The sequence below is a fragment of the Kogia breviceps genome, chromosome 16 (assembly GCF_026419965.1).
Source record: "Kogia breviceps isolate mKogBre1 chromosome 16, mKogBre1 haplotype 1, whole genome shotgun sequence".
In the NCBI taxonomy this organism is placed as follows: Eukaryota; Metazoa; Chordata; class Mammalia; order Artiodactyla; family Physeteridae; genus Kogia; species Kogia breviceps.
In genome coordinates, this window is record NC_081325.1 from 2,632,365 (window position 1) to 2,654,560 (window position 22,196).

Genomic DNA, 22,196 nt, shown 5'->3' on the forward strand with positions numbered 1-22,196 from the left:
CCCAGCGTAGCAGCCCGAGAGGAAAGCGGGCGCCGGCAGTAGGGGGCCCCTCCCCGCTAGGGCAGGGTCGCAGGCGGCCTGGTGGAGTCGCGGCTGCCCAGTGGGGACCACGTGACTGCACCTTCCAGAAGACCAACTCAGAGTAAAACAATATTTTCTGCATTTCTTAATACCATCAACCATCTTAAAGCAAAGGCGAGGCGTTAGCCTTGTCCTGTCAGTGTACCTGTCCCGAGCAGGGCAATCAGCTCCCACTCACGATTTACCTGACACCCCACTTAACCCGCTCGACAGTCTACTGCCATATACTTGTCACCACCTTCTCGAAGAGAAGCCGGTCACACAGCCGCACTCCTGCTTGGACCGCGTGCTGACCTGAAATCCGATCTCCTCGGGGGCGGGGGCGGGGGCGGGGGCGGGGGCTCCTCCCCCCTCCCCCTCCCCCTCCCCCTCCCCCCTCCCCCTCCCCCTCCCGATGGCAGCCCTGGCTGCGAGTGAATCACAGGAAAGCCCCGGGGAGTCGCAACATGATATAAGCAAGAACTTACAAATTCCAATGAAGCTTGACACCAGTTGAAATATTTGGATTCAAAACTTTAATAATAAATTGTGCCAGTAGAAGCTTTTCAAAGGCAATGATATATCAATAAATAATAGTTAAATTGAGTTCCTGAGAAAGAACCTACCACATGACGTCTGTCAGAGCGTAAATAACAACACGGCGTTACTGCAAAACTAGAGAAACACTGACAGTCACGACACAGCACAGCAGACCCAGAACCTGCCACTCACACACATGTAAACCAGTACACAAGAATCATCTTCAGTTTAGCCATCGATAGACGCGTAAGTGTGCTGCCTAGAGATACACTAACTAATGGATACGTTATGCTAAAAACCTCAAGGAAAAATACATGGAGTAATATAATGAAAAATATGATGCATCAGGTTTTTAAAAAGCAAAACAAGAATTTAACTTTTTATTCAAATATAAATCACTTTAAATAGGAATCATACTAATTTGAAATAGGAATATTTTGTGTTTATCTATGTAGTTATATATACATTTACACTCCTAAGAAAATATGTATGGCTTAAATATCTTTTCTTTTTCAACATCACTTTGCTGTTTCACAAAGATTAGAAAAATGTGCTTCTGAAACCAAGTTAAGATGGATCCTTCAAAGCACACTAGAAACACGGTGAGAGAACTCCAAGATCACTGCCCTTCCGCGGGGTGTCTGCCGGGTGGGGCTCCGGCTACCCGTGGCGGCCGTACCACCAGGACAGCATCCTGACTCGCGAGGCAGACAGAGGACAACGACTGAGTTACATTTTTTTGGCAGAGCTAAGAGAATCCCTTTTGATGTACACAAGTGTAGTGTAGGACAAACGTCTTTGCCCCCCAAAGAATCCAATCACACCCACGACACATACAGTCACATCAGCTCTCAGGCACACGTGCATTTCCTCAACGAGAGAGGAGGGGTGCAGTCACAGCGAGGAAGGCACCACAGGACGACACGGCATCAGCACACTGTCCGGAATTACTCACTCAAAACGTATTCACAGAACCCGCTGTGAATGGCAAGACACGGTCACGCTTTAATAGAAAAACCCTGTTCATGCAGCGATCTCTCCACACTTGGCATCTGAAGTCACACCCGCGTGATCACCTGCTCACACTTCCTATTATACTATAATATGCAAAAAGCAAACAGAACAAAACAAAAGCAGCTTTTAACATATATCACAATTTTGAAATGTGGGAAAAATATAAAACAAAAACCACTGTGTGAATAAAATGGTATCAGTAACATCAGAACAGTGTTATCTTTTTTTTTTTTACATTATTGCACAGAGATTTCTTATCACATGTTCTTCAATCTTTACGTCTTTCCCTAAATGTGAATAAGTGCTGTGGATAAAATACAAACGTAGAAAATAACAGCAGCATGATTTGTCAAAATTAATCCCTATAATTTAGTAAGAAAAATGGCTATAAACAAAATAAGTGCTCTTTCTAAACTGTACTAATTTTAAAAAATATTGTTTTAATGCAGTGAAGGTCCTCAAAAGCCAATTCCAGGCCATGCTGACACCTGCCCCGCCATCAACCAGAACGTGGAGAAGACGTCAGAGGCGAGTCCTCCTACAGAAGCTTTTCTGCTTTGGTTTTGGGTGCAGACCAGACTTTCGAGGGGCAACAGGCCGACCGACCGGCCTGAGGGGCTGGCCTCCCGGCCTCCCAGGGTCTACACGTATACAGGCTGGCAGCCCCCGGCCTGTGCCCCCGGGGCCGGGCCCCCCGTAGCTGGCTGCTCGGCCTCAGTCCCGGTCTCGGCCACCGCAGGCTTGGGGCACCGGAACGGGTAGCCGTTGTCGTCGAAGAACCTCCGGAAGGTGAACTCATAGAAGGCGTGCTCGGGGTGCCGGCTGCCTGGGGGCCCCAGTGCATCCCAGGCCTTGGAGCTGTCCTCGCTGCCGTCCTGCCAGGGGCCCTCCTCGTCCACGGGGTCGAAGTTGGACGTGTCCATGGGGTGGCTGATCGTGGGCACGTAGGGGGCAGGCTGCCTCCGGATGTCGCTGGAGAAGTCGATGGCGCCCAGGAACGGGTGGGCCTTCAGGTCGTCGGCCCCGTTGCGGCCCAGCCGGTGCTCAGCCGAGCAGCAGAGCTTGGCGATGAGGTCCCGGGCCTCGGGGCTCAGCTCCACCTGCGCGGGGATGTGCAGCGTGCTCTCCCAGTTAATCACCTGCGGGGACAATACACCCGGTGTTCCTTCCTCCTCAACCTCGAGGCCGACGAGGGCCGGCCCGGGACAGGGTGTTCAAGAGCGTGATCATTTCTCAGTGTTGCTAATCATCGGGGAAACACAAATCAAAACCACAGTGCAGTACTCCGCCTCACAGCGCTCAGAACGGGGATCATCCGAGTCTACAAACGACAAACGCTGGAGAGGGTGTGGAGGAACGGGGACCCTCCTACACTGTCGGTGGGAACGTAAACTGGTGCAGCCACTGTGGAAAACAGTACGGAGGTGCCTCAAAAAACTAACAATAGAGCTACTGTATGATCCAGCAATCCCACTCCTGGGCATATATCCAGACAAACCTATAATTCAAAAAGATACATGCACCCCTATGCTCATAGCAGCACTATTTACAATAGCCAAGACATGGAAGCAAATGTCCATCAGCAGATGACTAGATAAAGATGTGGTACATATATACGATGGGATCCTACTCAGCCATGAAAAATGAATGAAATAATGTCATTTGCAGCAACATAGATGAACCTAGAGCTTATCATACTAAGTGAAGTCAGACAGAGAAAGACAAATACCATATGATATGGCTTATATGTGGAATCTAAAATATGATACAAATGAACTTATTTACAAAACAGAAACAGTCTCACACACGTAGAAAACCAAGTTATGGTTACCAAAGGGGAGAGGGAGGGAAGGAGGGACAAATTAGGAGTTTGGGATTAGCAGATACACACTGCTGTTTAATATATATAAAATAGATAACAAGGACTGACTGGATAGCACCGGGAATTATATTCAATATCTGGTAAGAACCTATAGTGGAAAAGAATCTGAAAATAATATATATCTGAATCACTTTGCTGTACACCTGAAACTAACACAATATTATAAATCAACTATGCTTCAATTAAAATAACTATTTTTAACTTAAAAAGATCTTGATAATTTCACGATGGGAGAGCAGAACAGACGTAGGAGGCTCTGAGCAGCTACAAACGGTCAGTGTGGTTTCAGGAGGAGCCCACAGCCGGAGGCAAAGGTCGAGGAAGCCACCCCCAGCTCGTGGTGCTCCACCACACACATCAGCCATCAGGACGCTCACAGAGCCCTGTCTGCTGTGAGGAGGAAGCCTAAGGGACTTCTTGTTTACACCTGGAGTCAGGCTAAAGCAAGGCCAGTATAGCCAGGAGAGGCACGGGGGCAGGCGGTGCGAGGGCTGGTCTGAAACTGAGCTGTTGTTTTAGCAGAGCCAAAGTTACACAACTCATAGAAGAAAACATCAAGGAAAACGTTCATGATGTTGGATCTGGCAATGATTTCTTGGATATGATACCAAAGGCACGAGCAATAAAACAAAAAATATATATAAAACAGACTTAATCACAATTTTAAACTTTTGTGCATCAAAGGACACTCCTGACAGAGTGAAAAGACAAACCATGGAATGGGAGAATGTATTTGCAAAGCATACAGCTGATAATGAATTAATATCCAGACTATATAAAGAACTACAACTCAACAACAAAAACCCAAAGAACTGAATTAAAAAAAGGCAAAGGACTTGAATAGACATTTCTCCAAAGAAGATCTACAAATGACCACGAAACATATGAAAAGAGGCTCAACATCACCGAACCTTAGGGAAATGCAAATCAAAATCACAATGAGATACCACCTCACACCCCCTAGAATAACTACTATTTAAAAAAAAAAAAAAAGGAAATTAAGTGTTGGCAAGGATGTGGAGAAATAGGAGCCTTTGTACACTGTTGGTGGGAATGTAAAATGGTGCAGCCACTATGGAAACAGTATGGAGGTTCCTCAGAAAGTTTCATCATAGAATGACTGTATGACCCAGCAATTCCACTCCTGGGTATATACCCAAAGGAATTGAAAGCAGGGACCAAACAGATACGTGTACACATACTTATGTTCACAACAGCACTTCTCAGAGAGCCGAAAGGTGGAAACAACCCAAACATCCATTGCCAGATGATGGATTAAAAAAAATGGAAGGTTATTTACACATAATGGAGTATTACTCAATATTACATACAATGTAATATCATTCAGCCTTAAAAAGCCTTAAAAAAAATGGAAGGTTATTTACACATAATGGAGTATTACTCAATATTACATACAATGTAATATCATTCAGCCTTAAAAAGGAAGGAAATTCTGACACAGGCTCCAACATGGATGAACCTTGAAGACATTATGCTGAATGAAATAAGCCAGACACAGAAGGATAAATACTGTATGATTCCACTTATATGAGGTCCCTAGAATAGGCAACTTCATAGAGACAGAAAGTATTGATACAAGAGCTGTTATAGGGACAGAGGGGAGGGAGGAATGGAGTTATCATTTAGTAGTTAAGCTCCTGCTTGGGATGGTGAAAATGTCTCGAAATAGGTAGCGGTCGGTGACTGTTGCATAACACTGTGAATGTACTTAACACACTGAATTGTACAATTAAAAGTAGTTAAAATGGTAAATTTCATCACAATTTTAAAAATTGGGTTATTATCATGCAGACAAATTAGTAACTAGTTCAGCAATTCAATTAGGATATAGATAATGACAAATTCCAATTTCACTGTTACTGTAAAGAAACCAAGCCTTAATTCAGGGTTTTTCTAATTAAGAGGTTATTAATTTCGGGTCTACCGTGGACTCCGGGGTATGTGAATACATTCTAGAAGTGTCAGTGAACATGTGTAAGGGCACTGTTCTGAGAAGTTCCAAAGGTTTCATCAGGTTCTCTACTCAGTCTTTAAGTAATCAAATCATTCACTTCAGAGAATAAATGGCTATCATTCTAAAACTACTTCTTTAGTACTGAGTTATTACTTGACGGAGTAATTTTTTAATTACTTGAAATGAATATCAGAAATGTGCACAATTAGCCTGACACATAGCTTATTATTGGCCAACGGTAATGACAGAACATCCAAGTATCAAACCGATTTCCTCGGGCACAATCACAAAGCCGTGTTGGTTGCTGCACTGGGCACCTGCCGCTGGGCCCAGACCTGCGGCCTCGGTGCTTCGCCCACTCCTAGTTCTCACCTGGAAGCACCACATCGGGAGGCGACCATGGTCCACGTTCACGCGCACATCACAACTCAGCTCTGACCCCGTGCCTCTACTTACCCAGATAAAAAATTAATAGGTAATAACAAGAATACTTGAAAACATCCCATGACATACAACTGACGTCCCTACACTATTCGGAATAAAAGGTCATATGTCGGCCTAAGCCTCCTGGGTTCATCAGAAAACCACGTGCCCCGTTACCTTCAGCTGGGTCTCCGTGGGAGTCGGTGCCAGGAAGGGCGGCTGCCCCACCAGCATCTCGAAGAGAATCACGCCAACACTCCACCAGTCGCAGAGCTGGGTGTATCCTGAAAGACAGCGTCACTCAGCTCCCAGCCCGCACACGCCTTCCTCACACACCCCGAGAGAACCGGCTCACGTGGGCGGGGAAGCTCCAGGCAGCGCACAGGTGACGTCACCACCCCACCTGACGGCGCGTGCGTGGCGTCACGGCCTCCTGCACAGGACGGCGCACACGTGATGCCACCCGCTCCGCACCCGGCGGCGCATGCGTGACGTCACGGCCTCCGCATGCGGAGCTCAGAACAGTCTGCGAGAAAAACGCTGTCGGGGTGTCCACGGTCTCCATGTGGGAGGGGCGTGGTCACGAGCATTTTCTTATTTTCCACCGTTAGTCTGTGATAAACACAGGATGCTCTTGTAATAAAAAGCTTTTTAATTTTAAAAGATTACTGTTACTGTTAGTAACAATACTAACCAGAATTTTAGGTTCTTAAAGAACCTAAAGACGCAAGTTAAAATCGTAGAAACTAAAAAGCAGAAATTCTGTGACCTGAGGTCAGGTGAGACCAGTGATGAGGCTTCCCGGGGGGCTTCCTGGGGAGGTTTTGGGAGAACCAGGGGGAGGAAACTGGCAAAGGGAACGACTGCCACCTGTCGAGCCCCTTGGGGGCACCGAGGGAGCCAGGCCGCCCCAAAGGGCTCTGGCGGCCTGGGGCTCAGGCAGGGCGGCCTCGTGGAGGCTGCGGAGCAGGCTGATCTTTGATTTTGTCCCACGTCCCAGTCCGAGCCCCGCTCCGGTCCTGCTGTCACCGAATTCTTGCTAAGTGTGACCTGCAGCCCCTGCCCGTCTGGCCCCGGAGGCTCTGCTGGGCTGCTGCGAACGGGGGGTTGGGGAAGACGGGTGTCCTCCCCTGCAGGCCAGCACCCACCCCTCCGTCTTTGAATGAAGGGGGAGGGGGAGAGCTTTACTGGGCAGGGAGGTTAATACTCTAACCTCTCAAGGCACTGCTGTCACACGTGAGGCGGTGAGAGGCTAGTAACCCACGCTGGGTCACACAGCTCACAGAGAACACGGGCGAGGACCGAGGGTCCTGGCTCCAATGACAGGAAACAATACGTGAGAACAGACAGGCGACTGCTCTCTGGGTTCATCATACGGAATCAGATGAACAAACGCAGCCGCTGCGGGCCCTGCAGCTGACAGTCAGAGACGCCTCTCATGCCCGGCCAGGTGCCCGCTGGATGGGACAGAGCCCTTCTGTCCCCACATCTTACCTTGAAGGTGCTTCTGGACCTGCGGCGGGGAACTGGAGAATACAGTGTTTGTGTCCTCACACCCGTTGACCAGTGAAGGTGGTTGACCCAGGTAGGACCCCCCCCACATCCCCCCCGCCCAGTCCTGTCTATCACAGGACTCTGTCGAAACCAGTTCTGGAGCAACTCCTCTGAGCTCCACGGAGCAAGCCCACCTCACACCCAGCCTGTCTCTTCCAGCCTAAGGAGGGGCAAGTGGAGACGGGCCGGAAGCAAAGGCGGCTCCCAAACAGAGGGACACACACTGGAGGCTGTGTTTGCTAACGAAAGAATCCAGCTCTCGGGCTCCCGTGAGCACAGACACCGTGGGGACACTTCGAGTCTCTGAAAGCTGGGGCTCGGGACCCTGAGAGGTCACCTGGCTTGGGTGCCGGGCCGAAGCACTCACCTTTTCGGAGGAGCACTTCTGGGGCGATGTAATTTGGGGTCCCAACCAGGGAATGAGCCAGACATCGCTGGTGCTGCCTCCGCGCCCTCTGCTCCAGGGTCTTGAGCCGGTCTCCACAGCGGCAATTAGACACGTCATCCCAGAGGTCGCTGGGCTCCATGCTGTCCTGCCTGGTGTGACTCCCTGTCACCCAGGAAGCGGGGCGAGGAGAGAACAGAATGAAGAAGTTAACTTTCACTCTTCAACAATGCAACAAACCCATAGCTTCAAAAGGAAAAGTAATCCGACCCAGCTCCTGACACAGTGAGAGAAAGATTCCTCCCACCATCTGGCAGATGGCTGAGGTCCTGGGTCTCACACCCAAGCCGTGAGGTGCACACCCGTGCCAACACGGGCAGCAGGGGGGAGGCGGCCACGGGGGCTGTGCCCTGTGCTGGGTGCCCTGTGCTGGGTGACAGTGCGGGGCCGGTGAGAAAGGCTCAGGGACTGTAGGATGGTGGCCCCAGAGCCTCTCAGGCCCGTCTCAAAGGCTAACACCACCTGTCTGATAGACATGTTTTAAGACGGGCATGGAAAAGAGTGAGAGGATTTAGAAAATATGAACACAAATGACTTCAGTGCCAAAAGATGGGAATGAATAAAATGATTTATGATTAGTTTTGAGTTAAAAAATAGAAGCCTGTCCCTGGTGGCGCAGTGGTTGAGAATCTGCCTGCCGATGCAGGGGACACGGGTTCATGCCCCGGTCTGGGAAGATCCCACGTGCCGCAGAGCGGCTGGGCCCGTGAGCCATGGCCGCTGAGCCTGCGCGTCCGGAGCCTGTGCTCCGCAACGGGAGAGGCCACAGCAGTGAGAGGCCCGCGTACCGCAAAAAAAAAAAAAAAAAAGAAGAAGCCTGAGCTATAGAGTACAAGCCATAAATAAGATAATGACCAGCTGTTTCTGACTTTTCCAGGTAGCAGGACCACAGGAAGTGGAGTTAAGCTGGATCCAGAGCGAGGTCTGCGCCTGCAGGTAGATTCAGGGTGGCTGTGAGAGAGGGCTCCTTGGGAGGCTGGGAGGCTTTTTTTTTTTTTTTGCGGTACGCGGGCCTCTCACTGCTGCGGCCTCTCCCGTTGCGGAGCACAGGCTCCGGACGCGCAGGCACAGCGGCCACGGCTCACGGGCCCAGCCGCTCCCCGGCACGTGGGATCCTCCCGGACCGGGGCACGAACCCGCGTCCCCTGCATCGGCAGGCGGACTCTCAACCACTGCGCCACCAGGGAAGCCCGGGAGGCTTGTTTTTTAAGGCTTGTTTTAATAGGGCAGAGGGATGGCTCCTCAGCAGGGCCCCATGAGACCCCATGGCCTACTGTCCTAAAAACATATTAGTAGAATTTGAAGCCGCTAACTTACAAAAAAAAAAAAAAACCACCTCACATGTCATACGACTTCTTCAGGGAGAAGAGGATGTTACACCAAATTCTAAAGTCAGCCCGTGGCAGCTGCGCCCCAGGGGGGGAGGGCAAGGCCTGAGGCGGCACAGCCGCGCCCACCCGGCCCGCGACGGTACCTCTCTGGTAGTATTTGGAGTTGTGCGTCCACCTGAAGCCCGTGCAGAGGCCGAAGTCTGTCAGCTTGATGTGGCCGTCGAGGTCTATGAGAATGTTGTCCGGCTTGATGTCGCGGTGGATGAAGCCCATCTTGTGGACGCTCTCGATGGCCAGCGTCAGCTCCGCAATGTAGAAGCGGGCCAGGCGCTCGGGGAACACCTCCATGCGGATGAGCAGGCTCATCATGTCGCCGCCCGGGATGTAGTCCATGACGAAGTACAGGCTGTCCTTGTCCTGGAAGGAGTAGTAGAGCTTGACCACCCACTCGTTGTCCGCTTCCGCCAGGATGTCCCTCTCGGCCTTCACGTGGGCCACCTGGTTGCGGTTCAGGACGTCCTTCTTCCGCAGCGTCTTCATGGCGTACAGGGCGTGCGTGTCCACCTTGCAGGCCAGGCACACCTCCCCGAAGGCGCCGACGCCCAGGGTCTTCACCTTCACGAACATGGACTTGTCCATCTTGGCCCTCTTGAGCCGGTTGTAATTGGACTCCTTCTGGTAGAGGATCTTCCTCATCTGCTCCTGCTCAGCTTCGCAGAGCCCCGCCTGTGCGGGAGGAAAACGGGGGAGGGTCAGCCTGGAGGAGCCCGGGGGGAGGGGTGGGGGAGGGGTGGGGGGAGGGAAGAGGCCCCGGAGCGGAGGGCACCCCAGTCGATCCGCGGAAACCAGGGTGCAGAAGGATGGGGCCAGACACTACAGGCGAGAAAATAACTCTTTGTTCTTTACATCCACACAGAGTCACAGATCTGGAGTGGGAAGGAAGACCTAATCACAGGGACTTCTTTCTCCAGGTGACCTGAGGCTCTAAACACTACAGGAAAGGTATATTAATAAAGATCTGGGGCAAAGGGGACCACAGAATTCTTGGAGCTCTAAGAGCAATGTAATAATTTAATAATAGTTCAGGGGAAAATGGGAAAACAAAGTCAAAGAAAATGGGACAGCGGGAAGGGCACAAGTCTTATTTTTAGCATTTGGAGTTACCAGCTCTGTGTGGTTTAAATTGACCATAGCATTTTAATCGAAATAATTTCATTAATAATTACCTTTTCTAACAGTTTAGTGCCAACTAGAGTATATTTCAAACCTTATTTGCTAACTATAGACTTAAGGAATAGATGAATCACTACTAGATATATTTTCCTTTATAAATCCCACAATTTCAATGTATAAAACCTCAAACTTTCTTTCTACTCTTTCAAAATGCTTCCGTAGCAGTTAGAAAAACGTGGTGGATTTGTGCACGAGCAAGGACACACCATAAAAAGCAATGTGTCCACCTACGCGCCGGCACATCACGCAGAGCCCGCCCCCTCCCGAGGGTGAGGGGGAAGGGGAACGCGACGTGCGGGGCCTCTCCAGCTGGGACCCCCGACACCAGCCCCCCTCCCCGGGAGACCACCGGCCTGGAGGGGAGGTGCGGGAGGCAGGCGCAAGAAGGGACCCGCGGCGACCCCGCGACCCGCCTTGGCCATCTCCTGCTCCAGCTGCAGCCTGCGGGCCACCTTCTGCTGGTAGGTCTTCAGCACGTTCTCCACGTGCTGCTCCATGAAGAACTTGAAGGCGGACGGCGAGTAGCTCTTGATGCGCGACTCGCGCTTCTCCTCGTCGCGGCAGCCCCTGCGCACGGGTACCGGGGACGTCTGGATCTGCTTGCGGTCCTTGCCCGCCTTCTCCCCTTTGGCGCCCCTGGGGCTCCTGGGGCTCCCGTCGGGGGGCTCGGCGGCCCGGCTGCCCCGGAGGCCCTGCTGCAGCCCCGCGCACAGGCCGTCCACGTCGTACTGCTCGGCGCGGCCCTGCGGCCGCAGCAGGTGCCGGGGGTAGGGCGGGGGCCGGCCCCGCGCCTCGGCGCCCCCCGGGGCGGGGGGATGCTCGTCCTGGGGCTCCAGGCCCTCGAGCGCGGGGCCCGGCGGCGGCACCCAGGCGGGGTGCGAAGGCCCCACGGCCGTCTGGGGCTCGGGCCTCATCACCCGCACGCTCTTCACCGCGTGCAGGATGTGCGCGGCCGTCACGGCCGTGATGGCGTTGGGGGAGGGCGCGGCCGCCGCCTGGTGGCCGTTGAAGGAGCCGGTCCTGCTGGGGCCCGGCTTCTGCAGCGAGTCCCTCCGGGCCAGGCCGGCGCTCGGCCACTGCGGCGCGGGGGGCGCGCTCGGCTCGAACCGCTCGGCGCCGAGGCCGGTCCGGGAGGGGGTGGCCAGGCCCGGCGGGGGGCTGTCGCCAGCGAACACGGCGCCCCGGGGGCCCCCCGCGTGCACCGGGTGGGGCTGCTTGGGGTGCGGGTGGGGCGCGTACGCGGCGGCGCCGCCCGGGGGCGGGAACGCGAGGCCGGGCTGCACCTGCACCTGCACGGCCGGGCCCTTGGCGGCCAGGCCCGCGTACCCGCCGACCTCCGGCGGGGTCTTGCTCTGGAAGGAGGGGCTGCGCTGGACGCCATAGCCCAGGGGCTCCCCGGGCACCAGCAGGGGGGCCCTGTAGTGCGGGCCCTGCAGCGGGGGCGCCGGGCCCCCGGGGCCGGGGAGGCTCATCCCGGTGGCCTCCCCGGCGGTGGCGTAGCCCTTGGGTGGGTGCGGACGGCAGTGAGGCCCGACGGCGGCGAAGAGGAAGTCCGGGTACTGGCGGGGCGCCTCCTCCATGGCGGCGGGGCCCTCGAAGGCCGGCCCGCTCACCTGGGTGTAGGGCGGGAAAGGGTCACCTGCTCCTTCGAAGCTCGGCCTCCGCGGCACAGAGGCTGGCGCCAGGCCCTTTCCTGCAGAGGAAGGAACAGGAGGCTGACGCCGCGGCACGGCTACTCCGCGGCCGAAGGCCTGGGAAGGCCCCTGACGCCGGTGACGGCTGCGTGGGCAGCGCCGGGCTCCCAGTCCAAAGGCCGTGCCCTGCCTGTCCGAGGACGCCCCCCGGAGCACCTGGCTGAGCCCAGACCCTCTGCAGCTGTGCTTCCAGCAGAAGCCACAGCAAATGACACTGTGTTCTCAGGCTAAGATGATGCATCAGAAAGACCACGAGCAAGGCAGGTGTGGGGTCATCAGAGAGTGGGCGCTGCCTCCTGAGGGGATGGGCTGCAACACAGACCCCGGGACCCTCAGAGTCTGGACACGGCGGCCAGCGAGGCACTGTTTAAGGGAACTCCTCAGTCAAGAAGAAGACAGAAACCTGTGTCCTCTTCACAAAGAAGATACGGCTACAAAGCCCGTGCAATTTCCTCCTCAGCATATGAACTGGGCTTATCTAAGGTCTCCCACAAAACAGGGAACACTCTTGTTCAATATCCTGAATCCCTTACTACACCCAGGGACCTCAGGTCCCCAAAGTGGCCCTATCTGCTCTACCAGCAAATGGAAACATTCAGTGACGGCCAGCGAGGCAGGACACCTGGTGCCGGGGCCTCTGGCCCTCCCCAGGGGCGCCAGGGGGCTTTCCTACACCTCTGCCCAAGTTGTCCAGCTCTGGAGGCACCTGCCATTGGGCAGCCTGCTCTCAGAGGCCACAGAGTGGGAGACGGCGTGTTTCAGAATCAATGGAATAAGCCTCCCCTTCAAAGACTCCCCCACAAGCCCAAGAGAAAGCAGAAAGAACCTGCGGGATTGCCTCATTTTAATATCCAGTGAATTTTCCCATCTTTCATAAGCAAAACAAGTCCACAAACCCAGCAAGTAGGAAGCACCCAGCTCAGGGTCACATCTGCCACCCGCCGTCCCTGCCCTTGGGCAACCGTCAGGACGGCCCCTGCCCGCAGCCCCGGCGCGCTCACCTGGAGAGGTCTGCTTGACGACCCGTACGATCTGCTCCTTGCCCGGCTCCAGGTAACCCATCTTACCGATGAACTCCAGGGCGGCCTCGATGCTGCGGCTGCCGGTCTGCTTGAGGGCCCTGCCCGCCATCTCCTGGGGGTGGGGTGGACACAGAAACGTCAGTGGGGGCCTGGGTGCACGTCCCCTCGACGCGAAGCCTCCAGGGCCGCCTTCCCGCCCTGCACCCGGCTCCAAGCCAGCACCACTGGGGACGTGTTCTCAGGGGCCGATGGCAACCTCACACACACTGACCCCCCCCAGACCACGACGATGGGCCTGGAAGACCGTACGTCCTGCTCCTGCCGAGAAAACGTCTGTGACTGGACTGAAATTCCCGTCTGGCCTGTGGAAGTCAGAGAACTGGCCTTCCCCACCCCAGGCTTCCTGGGGGAGGGACCCCTGCCCCGAGGGGAGAGCTGCACGTCTACTGTTTACAGCGCCCCGTGCCCCTGCGGGCGGCGGAGGGCGAGAGAGGACATCAGCCAGGACAGGCCGAGCACTGCCGGGGGGTGGGCACCCGGGGAAGAGGGCCGGAGGCCGGAGAGGGACCAGGGACTGATCACAGGCCCGACGGAGGCACAGCCGGCTCTTCAGATCCCGGCTGCCGGCATTTGGGCAGCCGGAGGGCTCAGTGGAGGGAAGGTATTCCTGGCAGCAGGTGGTACAGTCGGAGCGGGAGCCTGGAGGCAGGAGGGGACAGCGGGGGGGCCCCACAGACCGGGCCCCCTCTCTGAAGGCACTCGCGGGGACTCTCCAAGCAGGGTCGGGGGTCCGTGAGAGGGTGGGCCAGGGGCAGAGCTGCAGACAGCGAGGTCGGGTGCGCAGGCCCGAGGGGGAGGGCTGCGGGGGCTGGGGCGCCTCTGCAGAGCTGCGGGCAGGCGGGGGGAGCCGGCCTCCGAGCGTGGACCCGGGAGGGGCGGCAGGAGGGGGTTCTGTGGACAGACGGGGGTCTTCTGAAGGGGGAGGGGGGGCGGGAGCTGCCAGTGCAGGAAGGGGGTGGTGACAGGAGGGGAGGGGTCTGAGAGCAGCGGGGGTGGCAGAGCACTGACAGAGGCTGCTGTAGCTCGGACGGGGGCGGAGAAGGCAGTGAGCAGGCAGCAGGGCCCAGGCCGACCCCGGGTCCCCAGAGGACAGAGGCCGGTCGGCAAGGAGCCGCGGCAGAAAGCCAGGAGATGCCGCGGACCTGCGGACGGACGGGCCGCTCTCCCCTCCTGCCCGTCGAGGCCGACGGGGTGGACCCGTCGCCGTGCCTGCGTGTCTGCCCCTCTGCTGGGACCGCGACAGCCTGGGGGCCGGGCCCTCCTGTGGCTCGGGCTGCGCCCACCCACCGAACCCAGGGGCGGGAAGGGCCGCGGCGCCTCACACCCACTGACGGGGTACGTGACACTAAACCCCGTCCCGGCCGGGCCCCACGGGGTGGCGGACCACGCGTGACGCGGCCGTGGCCTGTGCCCGCGTGCTCGGGGGCTCGGGAGAGAAGAGGCGGGAAGGGCCGCGCGCGCGAGCCGGGGGCTGCGGGGGAAGCAGCGGGAAGGGGCGGCTCGCGGGGCCGGGCAGCTGCAGGAGAGCCAGCCGCCTGCGGACAGAGCCCGTCCGCCGTGTCTGCGACGGGACCGAAGCCTCGTCGGCTTCGGGGGGTGACCGGCCACACGCGGGCCTCGCTTCGCACCGGCCACGTGTCAAGGAAGCGGCGACGCAGGGCCAGCCCCGTCGGGCCGTGTGTGCGTTCCAAGTCCAAGTCCAAGTCCCCGCTGCGTACTGGCCTCCCTGCCTCCGGACTCCAACCTCCTGGCGCTCCGCCTCCGCTCGCGGAACGTAACCAGCAAAAACACCGGGACGCAGCCGCAGGTACCGACGTGCTCACCGGGCCGTCTCGAACCGCACAGCCGACCGCGCTGATGGACCCTCCCGTGTGCTCAGCAACCCCGCCGGGCGGCCTCGGCCGTGCCGCCTGCCTGTCCCTTCCGCCCGATCTAGCAAGCGTGCGGTTTCCGTACATTAACTCTCAGCGACACCTCCAGACATATACGTATAGGTGAGCCTTAAAAACTGCAGGAAGGGACCTCCCTGGCGGTGCAGCGGGTAAGACTCCGCGCTCCCAATGCACGGGGGCCCGGGCTCGATCCCCGGCCGGGGAGCTAGATCCCGCGCGCACGCCGCAACTGAAGATCCCGCACGCCGCAACTAAGGCCTGGCACAGCCAGAATAAATATAAGTAAGTAAATAAATACTGAAAAAAAAAAAAAAAACCCACAAACTACAGGAAACTCGGCATCATTTTAAAATCCATCAGGAGTCACAACCCTGTCTTGCGTCCGGCCCCGCGATCGCAGGACCCTGTTTCTGTGGCGCCGGTGCCCGCTGTCCGGCCAGCAGCCAGGCGAGCGGCCCGCGGTAAGAGCGCTGCCCGGGAATCGCCCACACCCTGCCCCTGACCCCAGCCGCTCGGCGCGCCTGCCCCGGCCTCCGGCAGCCAGGTGCGCAGGGGCCCGGGGTCTGCACGGCTGCCCCCGCGCCACCCCCTTGCCCCTCGGCTCCCGGACCCACGTCCCCTCCCGCCTGCCCTCCCTCTGTCCCTTGGGCTCCACAGCCCCGAGCTGCCCGGCCGGAGAGTCCCGCAGCGCCAGAGCCCGGAGGCCCCGGCTCCTTTGGGGGGCACGATCGGAGGTCAGCACGAGGGTCCAGAAGGGAGGGCTTGCCAAGCTCCTCACCGCCGCTTGCCCGGTGCTTCCAAGAGCCTGAAGGGCAGGGGGCTGTCCGTGATGGAGAAGGAAAGGGCGACCCAGGCTGCCTGCGGCCCAAGCCAGAGACGCAGGCCCCCGCGGAGCGAGCGGAGCCCCGGCACCCGCGCGGTTCCCGGAGAAGCAGAAGAGAAAACTGAAGCTGAGAAAGCCCGCAGGCGGCCTCTGAACGTGAACTGTGAGCGGGTGACGAGAAGGTGCGGCGCCACGCCGGCTCTGGGCCCCGGCGCGGCCCCTGAGGGTCCCGGCCTCCTGCAAGGCCGCGGGGCAGGGCGCCCACTGAGCGCGTCCGAGGAAAAAGCTGTTTCTTGGAGTAACTTAGAGGTAGGGAATGAAGAAGACATTTGGGCTAAAATTAAACAGGCATGGAAAATGCTCAACCTTACCAAGGATCAAAGAAACACTTTTAATAAAATAGCGTTTTATATTGGATTGTTCACACCGAAACAAAAGGGTTACAAAGGCAAACGGGCTGGTGAAACTCTTCACAGTCATATATTTTTGGTCCTTTGAGGTGACGATTTGTTAACAAGTACCAAAAGTTATTAAACGTGCGCCCTGATTTAATAATTTTACTTCCTAAAATTCTCAGGCCAATTTAAAAGAATCCTATTTTAAAAATCAACTTGCATAAAGATGTCTGTCCGAATTAGATATGATACAATAAACCAGCCCCTCAAACAGAAGGGTGTGGGGCAGGAGTAGAAAGGGCTTAAATAATCCAACGAGAGAATGATTATGTTCATTATAGTTAATGTATTCCCTGGGATACACTTAATGCAGCCCCCAAATACCTGCTATGGCCAAATTCTCTTACTGGACGAGCAGTAAGCATCTAATGTTCTTCTCTACAGAGTACACAGCAGTGAACAAAATGTGCGACTTCCAATAGCGTAAACAACCTGAAGAAATAGTGACGTGCAAAACGTGAGCATCGTCCACAAACAAGGGCTTGATTATTAGAACACGAGGAAAACAAGTTTGACAGTTTTGTGTTGAAATATGCCATGATTTCTTCTTGTTAAAGAGCGTAAGATGAGGAGAATACTTATGTGTACGTCCAGTTCCATTATAATAAAGCTGCCAGTGTCATCCAGCTACGTAATTATAGGCAGATGACAAAAGTCCTCCAGATCACAGCTGAGTCCAATGAGAGGGCAGGATTTCACAAGGTCATCCCAAAGCTCCCTTCAGCTGTAAGGTTCCATGATTTCGAGGGATGTTTGCTAAAACTTTAAGGATTTTACTGTTGGCACTATTGAGATGGGTGAGGGGAGGTGTGACCCATTCCAGGGAAACTACCAAAATCCCCTATGAGTTCACACACACACACACACACACACACACACAGAGGAGATGAGAATGTTATCATAATATTGATTACCGGTGTGGTTAGTGAAGTTTGAGAACCTAAATAACATGTCTTTATTTCAGTCTATCCAGCACGTTATTCCAGTTGTCCTATCATGAGCCCAATAATAAAATACCTACTTTGCTTCCATTTATCACCATTTGGCTACACAGTCAGCAGGAAGTACTGCTTTCTACATGCTCTTGCAACTTCACGGGCCCCTAAATAAGTATTTTACTTGGGTTAATATCTAACTACAAAACCATTCTTATATCTTCGCGGGATTTGTTCTTAAAGGAGCGCTGCACTCCTGGATACGCCTATTCTGATAACTTAGGTCCAACCTCTTTTTGAAAAAAACAGTCCCATTTTTGTCAATAAGGAAAAGCCATAGAGAAATAGAATATAACATACAAAACCACTTTGCCGTGTTCCAGGAAAGGGTAGGGAACCAGTTTTAACAGCACATGTGCTGCCCAGGGTCAGGGCCTCCTAAGGACGGTCAGCGACACGAACCTGCCCGTGGACACAGTGGGCCCGCCGCTGGCCTCAGGGCACGGGCTCTGCCGGCCTTCCCAGCATGGCCCCCCCCACCCCCGGGTGCTCTGGCAGGAAACCCCTGACGGCACCCTCACCAGCACATGCCTGCTTTTAGGGAGGCCGACAGGTCCTCTAAAACCTGGCTTGCACAAGTCACCCAATAAATAGGCACACACACGAAACCATGTGCCTCCTTTCAACAAAATCTCTAGGACAGTCTCTTCTGCCCCAGGAAACAAGGAAGGAGCCAGACCGTCCCTGCCAGGGAGAGACGAGCCCTGGCATTCTGAGTTCTGGGAGGAGCAAGGAGCCCCTGGCAGAGAGCACAGGGGTGGACGGTGCGGGCCCCTCAGAAGACAGGTTCCGGGCGGGGGGGAGTTGGTCACCACCAGCCAGAGGGCCTGGCGACACGAGTGGGTAGAGGTCCGTGGTGTCCCAACACAAAGAACCTGACGCTAAGTTAGAGAGACAGGCGCGTTCAAAGCCTGAGCTGAGCATGCCAGACGGAGGGTGGAGCTGGGGGTGGGCAGAGTTCAGAAGAGAAGGTCTCGGGCAGAGAAAGCCTGGGGACAACACAGCCTCACTGGAGGGTCTGAACTGGGGCACGCGGTGCGACAGGGCCCAGGGCCAGCCTTCCCGCTCCCCCGCTGGGCAGGGTCGGAGGTCAGGACAAGGGTCCAGAAGGAAGGGCTTGCCCAGCTCCAAGCTCTGCACACTTGGTTCTGAACCACACTGTGGACTCCACAGGGTAGAGAGAAGACGCCGGCGAGGAGGCAGGACCAAGGGCCTCCGGCCACCGTCCTCCGGGGCCAGGAGGGGAATCAAGGAGGGGCTTCACGGGGAGCTTTGGCTCGCACTCCTGTTGGGAACTCTGTCGCCAGAGGTACAAGGGTTTCACGAAGGAAAGGATTCGGTTTCTGTCTCAGCGCACGATGCCGGATGCCAACGCAGGAGGTGGCAGTGCAGCGCGTGAGCAGCGGGGCCCAGGGGACGGGGGCGGGGGTTGCCCGCCGCCTGGCGCCCGCGGACACAGGACGGAGCCACGAAGGCCAGACGCGCGCCGCTACCGGGCGTCAGTACGCCGGGAGACGGACCGGCCAGCAGAGCTCAAGCGCCAGCGGCTCAGAGTGATTCTGGAAGAACAGAGTTCTTCATCGGCTACGCGCCAGCCTTGGCTCCCGAAATTCAGTGGCCTGAGCGTGTGGGGAGACTCTTCCCATGCAGACTAGGGCCACCGTCAACTTCTGCCGTTCAGACGTCTCACCCACAGACAGCACGTGGGCCTCCCCACCAAGCACCCTTAGTCACAGACCCCCGAGCTCCTTTCTGCGCTTTAAATTAGTAGCTGCTCTTTTCCTGCGTGGCTCTGCAACGGCCTCCGTCCCACTTTGCCGGGGGCCATCAGCCCACAGGCGTCAAAGGGAAGGGACGTCTGGATGCAGATTTCAGGGAGCTCTCTTCTCTGTGGTGGTTTTTTAAAATGTTATCAAGTAAATGGGGCCATCTAGAAAGCTATGGGCTCATTTGAGAAGGAAGACAGTCTCCTGCTACTTCTACATCCTTGAAAGACACAGTGAAATTTACAAAAATGTTTCATTATGAAATATGGTACTGAAGACAAATTTCCAAGCTAGTTTTTATGTAATTTTCAGAAAAAGTTAGGGAGTTCCCCGGCGGTCTCCTGGTTAGGATTCCAGGCTTTCACTGCCGTAGCCCGGGTTCAATCCCTGGTTGGAGAACTCAGATCGCGCAAGCCTCACGCGGACAAAAACAAAACCAACCAACCAAAAAAAAAAAAAAAAACCCAAACAAAGAGCCAATCTATTAAAAAGAAAAAAAAAAGCAAGGAAAAAGTTACAGTGTAACCTTGAAATGGACACATATTGGGGAGCTGCGCACACAGGCACATGGCTACTATGCAGGCACCCTTCTGGCCGACTGCACCCCGTGGTTCTGAAATCCTTTAAACTGGGACTTCCCTGGTGGCCCAGCGGGTAAGACTCCGTGCGCTCCCAACGCAGGGGGCCTGGCTTCGATCCCTGGTCGGGGAACTAGATCCCACGCGCGTGCTGCAACTAAGACCCGGGGCAACCAAATAAATATTTGTTTGAAAACATGCTTGAAATCCTTTAAACTGATTTCAGGGTTTAAATGGATGTTGACCCCCAGGGTGAAAGCCCATCGAGTAGGCCGGGACAAGGACGCTGGCTTTTACCCTGATCGAGGCAGGGAGCCACCTAGCATTTGGAGCACAAGATCCGACTTCTGTTTTAAAAGGGTCCCCTGGCTGCGCTGTGGAGAGCACAGTCTAAGGGGGACGGGGGAGGTTAAGGGGCCGGCGTGACCGTGCAGACGCACCGACTGTCCACGTCCCTACGGACTCCTGCTGGGTTCCCGGGAGGACCCTCGCAGCCCAGGGGGACCTCGGCTCCTCTCGTGCCGCAGACCAGCCTTTGGGAGGGTCTCTTCAATGGAGGCGCAGCCTCGTGGGCCCTGTTGGTGGGAGGACTCGGGACTGGGACAGAGAGAGCAGGAGCTGTGCACGAGGCCTCCGAGTCTTGGAATCGCCCTAAAATGTAGGTGCTTGTATTTTATCAGAATCAGGAGACTGGGACTCCCCTGCTGGCCCAGTGGCTAAGACTCTGAGTTCCCAGTGCAGGGGGTCCGGGTTCAATCACTAGTCGGGGAACTAGATCCCGCATATCACAACTAAAGATCCCGCACGCGGCAAAGAAGATCCCTCGTGCCACAACTAAGACCCGGTGAAGCCAAATAAATAAATAAAATATTTTTTTAAAAATCAGGAGACTGAGGCTCAGAATGAGTAATTGTTTCCCAAGTTCGTACAGTCAGTGGTAAAGTCAAATCAAACCCGAACAGTCAAAAGAAGTCCAACGTCATCAGTAATCGGAGGCGGCATTTTTTAAAACAAGGAGCCATCTCACACTCATTAGATTGACAAGTTTTTAGAATACCTGACATTGGGCTTCCCTGGTGGCGCAGTGGTTGAGAGTCCGCCTGCCGATGCGGGGGACGCGGGTTCGTGCCCCGGTCCGGGAAGATCCCACATGCCGCGGAGCGGCCGGGCCCGTGAGCCGTGGCTGCTGAGCCTGCGCGTCCGGAGCCTGTGCTCCGCAGCGGGAGAGGCCACAGCAGTGAGAGGCCCGTGTACCGCAAAACAAAACAAAACCAAACAAAAAAAACCCCGACACCACCAAGTGTTGGGTAGGACAGGGAAGACCGCCTCGCAGAGGCTGAGGACGAGATGCTGACCTGTAAACTACACTGTGACAGCATCTGGTAAAGTCAGGGATGCTCACATCCTGTGACCCACAAACCCCACTTCCGGAGAAAGTCCCCACATGTCCACAAGAAGACACACAGGAGAACACCTGCTGCACTTCTGCCGAGAATGGAAAACTGGAAACGATCTAAACATCCATCAGTGGGATAACGGAGCCGTAAGTGGCGGTGAAACGACAGCAATTACAATGAACGGAAACCTTGTCCATCAACGTTGATAAACCTCAGAAACGTGATGCAGACGGAAAAAGGAAGCTGCGAAATCATATCATACAGGCGTTTTACAAAACGTGTAAAACCAAACCACAGATCGGTTACAGAACGCATCTGAAGCGACAGCACCGAACACGAATGAGAATGAGGAGCCCAGGACGGAGGCACAGAGAAGCTGCTCCACGTGGCACAGCGTTTCTCCCAAAGGTCTCTGGAACAAGGTGGGAAATGTTACATCATTCTCTCTACTTCTATAAACGTCTGAGATATTACGTCATCATCAGTCATCACAAGCACATTTGACGGGAAACCCAGCCCCAGGGCTGCCTGCCCACGCACGGCCTGTGTTCCTCCTCCCCAATCCCGCCTGCTTGTCCTAAAGCTCTCGGGGCTGGAAGCCGCGTCCTGCTCACGTCTGTGTCCGCGGCTCGGCAGACAGGAACTGCTTGGGCGCTCGGGAAGCGGTGAACGGACAAAGGAACAGACGTGCAAAAGCCCAGCCCCCCTGCCCTGGCGGCCCCGTCCCGAGAGCGCTCGGGGGACAGGAGGAGCGCTGTCCCTGCGTGGTCTCCGCCCGGGAGGCTCTAGAGGCGCCGAGTCACCGGCCCCGCTGCACCTGCTCCTGCCTCACACAGCTCCTCCTGGGGCCCAGCGGGTCCCGTCCAGCAGTGAAAGGGTTCATGAGGGTCCCACCCACTGGCTGTCGCTTACGGGTGACGACGTTCAAGCAGCCTGGGTGCCCCAGAATAGACCACGGTCTAGCATCAATTCACGGGAATAGGACACTCTGTTTTTTTTTTTTTTCTGTATGCGGGCCTCTCACTGTTGTGGCCTCTCCCTTTGCGGAGCACAGGCT

General features: G+C 55.6%; 1 protein-coding gene across 1 annotated transcript in view; it reads right to left on the reverse strand.

Annotated features, from left to right (window-relative positions):
* Positions 1-581: 581 nt before the first annotated feature.
* LATS2 (large tumor suppressor kinase 2) overlaps positions 582-22,196 on the reverse strand; it is a 49,549-nt gene continuing 27,934 nt past the window's right edge. Inside the window, exons 3-8 of the mRNA XM_059041503.2 lie at positions 13,153-13,285; positions 10,871-12,150; positions 9,368-9,950; positions 7,816-7,998; positions 6,072-6,178; positions 582-2,753 (exon numbers count right to left, since the gene is read on the reverse strand). Of these exons, the coding sequence (XP_058897486.1) occupies positions 2,256-2,753; positions 6,072-6,178; positions 7,816-7,998; positions 9,368-9,950; positions 10,871-12,150; positions 13,153-13,285 (2,784 nt within the window). The 3' untranslated portion in view covers positions 582-2,255. The remainder of the gene's footprint in view (positions 2,754-6,071; positions 6,179-7,815; positions 7,999-9,367; positions 9,951-10,870; positions 12,151-13,152; positions 13,286-22,196) is intronic.